General features: G+C 37.7%; 1 protein-coding gene across 1 annotated transcript; it reads right to left on the reverse strand.

Annotated features, from left to right (window-relative positions):
* Window positions 1-3039: 3039 nt before the first annotated feature.
* On the reverse strand, window positions 3040-9626 carry LOC106608597 (ependymin). Its single transcript, XM_014206628.2, has 6 exons — window positions 9377-9626; window positions 9017-9051; window positions 7582-7710; window positions 5702-5891; window positions 5414-5507; window positions 3040-3592 (listed from the first exon to the last, which is right to left on the reverse strand). The coding sequence occupies exons 1-6, from the start codon at window positions 9441-9443 to the stop codon at window positions 3454-3456; spliced, it is 654 nt and encodes a 217-aa protein (XP_014062103.1). The 5' UTR covers window positions 9444-9626; the 3' UTR covers window positions 3040-3453.
* Between the last annotated feature and the right edge of the window lie 544 nt (window positions 9627-10170).

A 10170-nucleotide genomic window follows, 5' to 3' on the forward strand; every position in this document is an offset into this window, starting at 1 on the left:
GGAGGAAACAGGTACAAAAGTATCTATATCCACAGTAAAATGAGTCCTATATCGACATAACCGGAAAGGCCGCTCAGCAAGGAAGAAGCCACTGCTCCACAACCGCCATAAAAAGCCAGACTACGGTTTGCAACTGCACATGGGGACAAAGATCATACTTTTTGGAGAAATGTCCTCTGGTCTGATGAAACAAAAATAGAACTGTTTGGCCATAATGACCATCGTTATGTTTGGTGGAAAAAGGGGGAGGCTTGCAAGCCGAAGAACACCATCCCAAACGTGAAGCACCGGGGTGGCAGCATCATGTTGTGGGGGTGCTTTGCTGCAGGAGGGACTGGTGCACTTCACCAAATAGATGGTGTCATGAAGAAGGAAAACGATGTGGATATATTGAAGCAACATCTCAAGACATCAGTCAGGAAGTTAAAGCTTGGTCGCAAATGGGTCTTCCAAATGGACAATGACCCCAAGCATACTTCCAAAGTTGTGGCAAAATGGCTTAAGGACAGCAAAGTCAAGGTATTAGAGTGGCCATCACAAAGCCCTGACCTCAGTCCCATAGAAAATTTGTGGGTAGAACTGAAAAAGCGTGTGTGAGCAAGGAGGCTTACAAACCTGACTCAGTTACACCAGCTCTGTCAGGAGGAATGGGCCAAAATTCACCCAACTTTTTGTGGGAACCTTGTGGAAGGCTACCTGAAATGTTTGACCCAAGTTAAACAATTTAAAGGCAATGCTACCAAATACTAATTGAGTGTATGTAAACTTCTGACCCACTGGGAATGTGATGAAAGAAATAAAAGCTGAAAGAAATAATTCTCTCCACTAGTGCTCTGACATTTCACATTCTTAAAATAAAATGGTGATCCTAACTGACCTACGACAGGGAATTTTTACTAGGGTTAAATGTCAGGAATTGTGAAGAACTGAGTTTAAATGTATTTGGCTAAGGTGTATGTAAACTTCTGACTTCAACTATATATATATATGTGTGTGTGTGTGTATCGAAAACAGCGTATATAGAAGTGCCTCCACAGTACTGCATACTTGTTTTCATTGGTTGACGCATGCGCAGCCGTCCACCACTGCGCACACAGTATGTAGCTACAGGAGCAGTGAGATTTTAAACATACTGACAATCTAGCCAAGGAGGTTAGGGAAATGAATCATAACATCACGTGAGACACCAACCCAGTCTAACAAGTATGTCTCCATTTCTTTCTGTTTCGTAAAATAAGTTGATGCAACCTAGACGCTAACACATTCCATTTGACCTCTGGCTACTAGCTAAATACTGTTATCTAGCTTACCTGCTATCTATTCAGCTATTTCTGTTGAGAAAGTCAGTCAGAAGAGCTGCACAGTCAGAAGAGCTGTCAGGTGACCTGCCCCCAAACAATGTGCCTCTTAGCAACCAATCAGGGCCCAGGTCACACAGGCCAGAGAGTGTTTGAGAGGCTGGTTTATGTTACCCCTAGACCACGTGCCAAATGTATTCCACAGGAGGGCTGAGTGTCTACAGGTTTTCGCACCACCTTTGTACTTGATTGATTAATTAAGGTTACTAATTAGTAAGGAACTCCCCTCACCTGGTTGTCTAGGTCTTAATTGAAAGGAAAAACAAAAAACCTGCAGTCACTTGGCCCACCATCGAATGAGTTTGACACCCCTTCCCTAGACTTTCCTGCTCTGGTAGGGAGAGAAGTGTGCAACTTGAAAGGGTTGTGAGATAATAGTTACCTGCAGGGAATTCGTGACAATAGTTTTAACCATGTTTTGAGGCTATATAGTGTTTGTTTACATTTACTTTACAAACATTGGAGTGAAACAAGCTTATATTTTGGGTTCTGATGGGGTACAACAGTTGAACTAAGCTCATGAGGCATTTATAAATGATCCTTCAAGAATCAATGGGCACATTTCATTAATTCAAAAGTCCAACAATGGATGAAGCAACTTAGATTGCCCCTTTAAGGCAGTGTTTCCCAAACCCGGTCCTGCCCCCAATGCACATTTTGTTTTTTGCCCTAGCACTACACAGCTGATTCAAATAATCAAAGCTCGATGATGAGTTGGTTATTTGAATCGGCTGTGTAGTGGTAGGGAAACCCTGCTTTAAGGGTTTATAAACTGACATTATGAGAATTATATAATACCGCCAGTATGTTTTGGGTTTCTCCCTGACATTCACCTTTCTGTCCCTACTAACTTATCAACAACATGGACGAAAAAGCAACATGGGACCGATTCTACAGAAAACAAAAGCTAGACCTTTGAATGGTTCTTTGATTTTGACTCAATCCGGCACTTCATCCTGCCCATGCCACATTCCCAACTCGGATGCCTTACTAAGCGTCCTCGACATGGGCTGTGGTTCCTCTGGCCTACGACCCTGCATACACAAAGACTCTCCCTGGCCAGTGCAGATGACCTGTGCTGACATCTCCCCTATTGCTGTGCGCCTAATGGAGGAACACAGAGCAACCAAAGCCATGCAACCTCAGAACCCTTCCTCTAAGCTGGACTTGGTTCTGAGAGCCTGGACCTCATTCTAGACAAGTGCACCATAGATACCTTGCTACAGTCTAGGGAATGGGGAGCCAAGGCCAGCCAGGTGCTAAAGCAGTACATGGAAGCGTTGAGGAACTCTGGGTCTCACCTCCGGTTTTCAGACGATGACCCTGATGCCAGGATGTTGTGGTTGGAAAAAGAAGGCTGGGAGCCACGGTGGATGGCTGCCAATGTGGGAGTGCAGGAGGTGGAGGAGCTAAGGGGAGTGACATATTACTGCTACCACGTTAACCCGTCCTGTAGCACAGTAGCTGGTTGGTTGTTGAAGTCTGTCTGTTGTTCCATATTGCACCTTAGTCAGGGAGTGAGTATAGTTTTGACATGAATGAGATGTGAACGTAATAAATAAGTCATTTCTTGAAACAACTGACCGAGTCTCTTATCTGGACTTTTACTTCTATGTCTACGTAATATGAAGAGGTCTTGTGAAGTGCTAGCTGTCCACTATACTATGAAACAATTACGGTATTTGATTTGATTTTACCTTTATTTAACTAGGCAATTCAGTTAAGAACAAATTCTTATTTACAATGACGGTCTACCCCGGCCAAACCCTAACCCGGACTGTAGACTTGCCTTTGAAAATAGGTTATTCAGAAGGACAGTTCACAATGCAAGTACACATTTCCAAGGCCCATATGTAGTAAGGAAAGAAATTAACGTTTGCGATGGTAATGTTTACATATAATGCTCAGTGCAACTGACTTGTAACATGGTCAGTACTAGATTTTTTTTGTAACTTGTGTTTTACCCCTTTTTCCTACACTAACACAGTCCGTTTTTATATTTATGAATTAATAAAAAAAATAAGCTTTTTATCTCAGGCTAAAAAGAAGCAATAGTTGTGTAAAATTCTCATAAGAGAATGAAAGACAATGTCCTTCAGGAATATTTTGTAAGGTTTTTGAAAATGCTGTAGAAGTTGGCAGCCTCTGCAGTCTCATCCAGTTTAGCGTCCTGACAGAATTTAGGAGGGAAGAACTCCTGGGGGTCCGTGATCCCAACAACAATGTTGAAGAAGCTGTGAGTAAAAAAATGAAAAGATTATATAATTATAACATAATGGATATCTGTAGATTTAACAACAGTCAAATCCATGCTTGAGGGTAGTTAAGTGTTAATAATTCATAACACTTTTATTATTATGAAATGATGGATTCTATGTTTCCATAAGTATCACACAAGCGAATTAAGACATTCTTTTGATTGCTTTCAGGAACACATAATGGACTGAGGAAGTTTCTCAGAATGAGGATATGAAACAAAGACTACATAGACCACGTATTGATGTCAAATATGACAATACACACATATGTGAATATATATATATATAGTACCAGACAGAAGTTTGGACAGACCACACCACTCATTGAAGGGTTTTTCTTTAGTTTTACTATTTTCTACATTGCAGAATAATAGTGAAGACATTGAAACTATAAAATAACACATATGGAATCATGTAGTAACCAAAAAAAGTGTTAAACAAATCAAGTTCCCACATATGCTGAACACTTGCTGGCTGCTTTTCCTTTACTCTGCGGTCCAACTCATCCCTAACCATCTCAATTGGGTTGAGGTCGGGTGATTGTGGAGGCCAGGTCATCTGATGCAGCACCATCACTCTCCTTGGTCAAATAGCCCTTACACAGCCTGGAGGTGTGTTATGGGTCATTGTCCTGTTGAAAAACAAATGATAGTCCCACTAAGCGCAAACCAGATGGGATGGCGTATCGCTGCAGAATGCTGTGGTACCTATGCTGGTTGAGTGTGCCTTTAATTCAAAATAAATCATACAGTGTCACCAGCACAGCACCCCACACCATCAGACCTCTTCCTCCATGCTTCACGGTGGAAACCACACATGCGGAGATCCTCCGTTCACCTACTCTGCGTCTCACAAAGACATGGCGGTTGGAATCAAAAATCTCACATTTTGACTCATCAGACCAAAGGACAGATTTCCACCGGTCTAATGTCCATTACTCGTGTTTCTTGGCCCAAGCCAGTCTCTTCTTATTATTGGTGTCCTTTAGTAGTGGTTTCTCAACAGCAATTCGACCATAATGGCCTGATTCATGCAGTCTCTTCTGAACAGTTGAGATGTGTCTATTCCTTGAACTCTGTGAAGCATTTATTTGGGCTGCAATTTCTGAGGCTGGTAACTCTAATGAACTTCTCTGCAGCAGAGGTAACTCTGGGTCTTCGTTTCCTTTGGCGGTCCTCATGAGAGCCTGTTTCATCATAGCCCTTGATGGTTTTTGCTGCACTCGAAGAAACTTTCAAAGTTGTTGAAATTTTCCATATTGACTTACCTTCATGTCTTAAAGTGATGATGAACTGTCGTTTCTCTTTGCTTATTTGAGTTGTTCTTGTCATAATATGGACTTGGTCCTTTACCAAATAGGGCTATCTTCTGTATACCACCCCTACCTTGTCACAACACAACTTATTGGCTCAAACGCATTAAGAAGGAAAGAAATTCCACAAATTAACTTTTAACAATGCACACCTGTTAAGTGAAATGCATTCCAGGTGACTACCTCATGAAGCTGGTTGAGAGAATACCAAGAGTGTGCAAAGCTGTCATCAAGGCAAAGGGTGGCTACTTTGAAGAATCTCAAATATAAAATATATGTTCATTTGTTTAACACTTTTTTGGTTACTACATGATTCCAAATGTGTTATTTCATAGTTTTGATGTCTTCACTATTATTCTACAATGTAGAAAATAGTACAAATAAAGAAAACCCTTGAATGAGTAGGTGTGTCCAAATCTTTGACTGGTACTATATATACAAAAACTGTCATATTTAATTCACTGCCCAATAATAGACACACTAACGTTGTAAGTATCCAGCCGGTCTTGTCCGTGTAGTATGTAGAGCTGACAGGTATGCACCCAAACTCAGTGAAGGTACTCATCCACTTGTCTTCACCTGGAGATAAAATTGATCCACAGTCAGAAAGCCACAATCAGTGAGTAGAAATGTGATTGATAACAGAATCACAAAACTGAATTGCCATGCAACAAATTGTTGTTAGGAATGTTTCTTGGTATTCCTCGGAGAGAGGAAGGCCACAAATAAAAGGCAAACATTTAACAAACTGCATGCCTTGTCCATTTCCTTACCACTTGGGGTTGCAACTTCTCCATACCAGGTGTTGACCAGCAGACCTTGTCCTGGACCAGAGGAGCTCCCTAAGATCACCTGGCCCAGCAGAGCAGCATCGGCAGGGATCTCCATAGGGTGGAAGTCCTCCCTCTTCAGCCTCTCCTTCTTACAGGTTTTGTTCCTGTGGTTAATCGTATACATGACACCCTGGAAGAAGTCGGAGGAAAAGCTGGTTTATATGATGTTAGAATTGCAACATTTACCTGGAGCTAACTCTGCAAATAGCATTGCTGGGTGATTTAAAAAGTCATAATCAATCGAACAATAATATAATAATACTCTTAGCAAAAATGTTTTATCTTTAATTTACAATCTGTAGATTTGATTTGATTTGTAATCTCTTTTAGTCCCCATTTGGATTAATCTTCCAAGAGTCCTTAAACATTAAAATACAATTTATAATACGAACACATTTTCACATATAACACACTATTACAAACATACATAATATACTAACATAATAACCCAATGAATACTCAATCTAAAAAATATTGATTCTTAATCTCCTATAGTCCCACAACATTTCTATGTATTATATTTAAATGGTTTTAAAATAATGTTTAAATTTATATATTGAAAGGTTTCTGGTTTGCTCAGTTAATTTATTCAATTTCTTTATTGCTCTAAATCGAAATTTCTCTTTTCTGTCTGGATAACGCATAGATGGTGGACAATCTATGCCTAGTATTTACGGAATGTCTGTCTCTTACCAACTGAATACCGTTGTGAATAGAACTTGGCCGTTTTAAATTATGTATATTATGAAATAAAATAAGCATGTTTTTGATGATGACCAACCAAGAACATTGCGCATGACTGCAACAGAAGAACCATATCTCCACCGTAAAACAATCCTTGCTGCTTTGTTCTGTGCAATCTGCAGCTTCCTAACTTCACTTGATGATGCATTTCCCCAGACCACAGAACAGTAGTTCACTTGACTCTCAATTAATACTTGTGTTATTTGCTTAAGAATTTTTCCTTGTAAATATTTAGCTATCCTTCTGATTATGCATGCTGTTTTAATATGTTTTTTTTTTTTACATAGATTAGTTATTTGAGACGACCATGATAAGCAGTTGTCTAGCTGCACTCCCAATAGTTTGGTTTCTGCCACTTCTTCAATTAGTACTCCTCCCATACTTAATTGTATTCCATGCTGTTTTGGAAACTATGAGAATAGAAAGATTCAGAACTTTTGTGAAACATCACAGCACAGTTGAAAAATAAATGACAAATAGAAATCAAAACTGGATGTTCTTCAGAGATAGATGGGAGGGGTTGAAGTTAGCTGAAGTGTGGGACTAAAAACAAACAAAAGACAACTATTGTAAAATATACTGTGTCCGTAAAATACAGTATGTATAAACTGGAAGTAGAAGCCTGAGTGTTGTTGTCCAATAGTTTACTCCAATTAGGGGAGGGGTGGTAGGGTTAGGTGAAAATAATAAAGGAAAATATATTAAATATATATTTTATATACATATATTTACTAAAGAAATATATGAGGGATTGAAAATGATGCAGACAATTACATTGATTGAAGCCACAATCTATTTGCAATACTAAAGCTGCCCTAACCCCCCCCCCCAAAAAAAAAACTAACAAAAAAACTAATTCTGCGAACCGTTACATTAGACAAAATTAAGACGTTTTTGTATGAAAATCGTAAATTACAGCTCACTTTGAGCAAATTTTGGAATTTGCAATTAACTCGATTAAAAACATTTTATGGTTTGACAGCCCTAGCATGACTGGGATTTCTGTGTACCGGTATGTTGAATAAATGGTTGTTATTGTGAATACATGGTTATTGTTGGGAATAAGTGTTTGTTACCTCTCTGAAGAGCAGAAGGGCATCAACGCCGAATGTCTTGTTCTCATAAGAGCCGATCTCCTTGAAGCGGATACGCTTCAGCATTGCATCATAGGTGTATTTTGCATTTGCATAAAACTTCTCATTTGCCTGAAAGGACAGGAGTGTGACAGGGATTATTATAGCAAAGTATAAAATTATTATAGCTGAGTATATCATTATTATAGCAGATTATATCATTATTATAGCAGAGTATAAAATTATTATAGCTGAGTATATCATTATTATAGCAGATTATATCATTATTATAGCAGAGTATATCATTATTATAGCAGAGTATATCATTATTATAGCAGATTATATCATTATTATAGCAGAGTATATCATTATTATAGCAGATTATATCATTATTATAGCAGAGTATATCATTATTATAGCAGATTATATCATTATTATAGCAGATTATATCATTATTATAGCAGATTATATCATTATTATAGCTGAGTATATCATTATTATAGCAGATTATATCATTATTATAGCAGAGTATATCATTATTATAGCAGAGTATATCATTATTATAGCAGATTATATCATTATTATAGCAGAGTATATCATTATTATAGCAGATTATATCATTATTATAGCAGAGTATATCATTATTATAGCAGATAATATCATTATTATAGCAGATTATATCATTATTATAGCAGATTATATCATTATTATAGCAGAGTATATCATTATTATAGCAGATAATATCATTATTATAGCAGATTATATCATTATTATAGCAGATTATATCATTATTATAGCAGAGTATATCATTATTATAGCAGATTATATCATTATTATAGCAGAGTATATCATTATTATAGCAGAGTATATCATTATTATAGCAGATTATATCATTATTATAGCAGAGTATATCATCATTATAGCAGAGTATATCATTATTATAGCAGAGTATATCATTATTATAGCAGATTATATCATTATTATAGCAGAGTTTATCATTATTATAGCAGATTATATAATTATTATAGCAGATTATATAATTATTATAGCAGATTATATCATTATTATAGCAGATTATATCATTATTATAGCAGATTATATAATTATTATAGCAGATTATATCATTATTATAGCAGAGTATATCATTATTATAGCAGATTATATCATTATTATAGCAGAGTATATCATTATTATAGCAAATTATGTAGTAATTGCCATATCAATACAGCATTTGCTTTCCTTTTTTATTTGCTTAGCTTTTTTTGTGACCAAATTAGTATTTTTGATTTTGTAATTTTACAAGACAGGATATCAATATATATATTTTTATATTTACAGCTATATTTATATGTCAAAATATTCCTTCTGGTATTATCATCATGGAAACTCCATAGCCATGTATTCCCACCTACTGTGGAGAAACAAACCACAGACTTACCACGGAGAGGGCTCCGGTCAGAAGAGGGGGAGACCCTGAGAGAGGGAGAGGTGTTTTATAAGTGAATTATTTATCAATTTTCTTGTGTTAAATGCACAATTTAGCCGTAAAGGTGGACCTATACAGTATAAACATAGAAGAAAACATCTACCAACTTTTCCAGCTCTGCTCTGCCTACAGTACAAGTACTGTACAGTACAGGTGTTAAATCAGAGAAATACTGTACGCAGTGACTAATCTTTGACTGGAGGCTGGCATTCATAACACTGCAGCTCTTAGGTTTACTACTCAATTTACAACACAATTGCTCTCTCTCTCTCACACACACACACACATACACACACTCTTTCTTTTACTTACTGCACGTATGAGGTACCTGAGCCAGGCAGCCCACTGCAAGGCACATCAACAACACGAAGGTCCTCATGCTTCCAAATGTTCCACACACTCACACACACCAATAAGCAGACTGACTGCTGCAGGAGCGCTTAGTCACTTCCTTATAAACAGTACGATACTGAGGCTCCAGATCCTTGCGCCAGCACTGGATTCAGGTTTTCCTTTTCACGAGAGAGGCCCAGAATCCCCTGTCCTATGAGACCAAAGAATAATATGTTTCCATGGGCCAGGCTAATGCTGTGTTCATAACCATGTGGGAAGTGGGAATTTACCACATACAACTGAGAAAAATGCAACAACAAAGAAGTATTTATAAAATAAATATATGAATATGGTTTTTGGACACTAAAATTAGTTTACAAGCATGATAGCTGTACTTTTATTTTATGGTTTACGCAGCTTGTGGAATCAGCGTTTCTCAACGAGTTCAAAAGCACGGTAAAATAAAACAAAAGCATGGTATTTACAACTTCACAACTGGTAAAGATGGCATTTTATATGGCTTTTATGTTGTGATAGGTACGTTTCTACAAAAAGACGTTCCTATGAATACTTGTTTGTATCACAGGAGGTCGGTGGCACCTATATTGAGGAGGACGGGCTCGTGGTACTGGGTGGAGTGGAATCAGTGGAATTGTATCAAATACATCAAACACGTGTTTGATGCCATTCCATTTGCTCCGTTCCAGCCATTATTATGAGCCGTCCTCCCCTCAGCAGCCTCCACTTTGGATGTACTGTTAAGGCAGGTGCTT

Source organism: Salmo salar, chromosome ssa07 (genome assembly GCF_905237065.1).
Source record: "Salmo salar chromosome ssa07, Ssal_v3.1, whole genome shotgun sequence".
In the NCBI taxonomy this organism is placed as follows: Eukaryota; Metazoa; Chordata; class Actinopteri; order Salmoniformes; family Salmonidae; genus Salmo; species Salmo salar.

Coding starts and splice junctions, on each gene's coding strand:
- LOC106608597 (XM_014206628.2), bottom strand. CDS start 9,443: ATGAGGACCTTCGTGTTGTTGATGTGCCTTGCAGTGGGCTGCCTGGCT. Junction 5,508..5,701: donor AGAAGTTGCAACCCCAAGTG/GTAAGGAAATGG, acceptor TTTTATCTCCAG/GTGAAGACAAGTGGATGAGT. Junction 3,593..5,413: donor ACCGGCTGGATACTTACAAC/GTTAGTGTGTCT, acceptor TTTTACTCACAG/CTTCTTCAACATTGTTGTTG.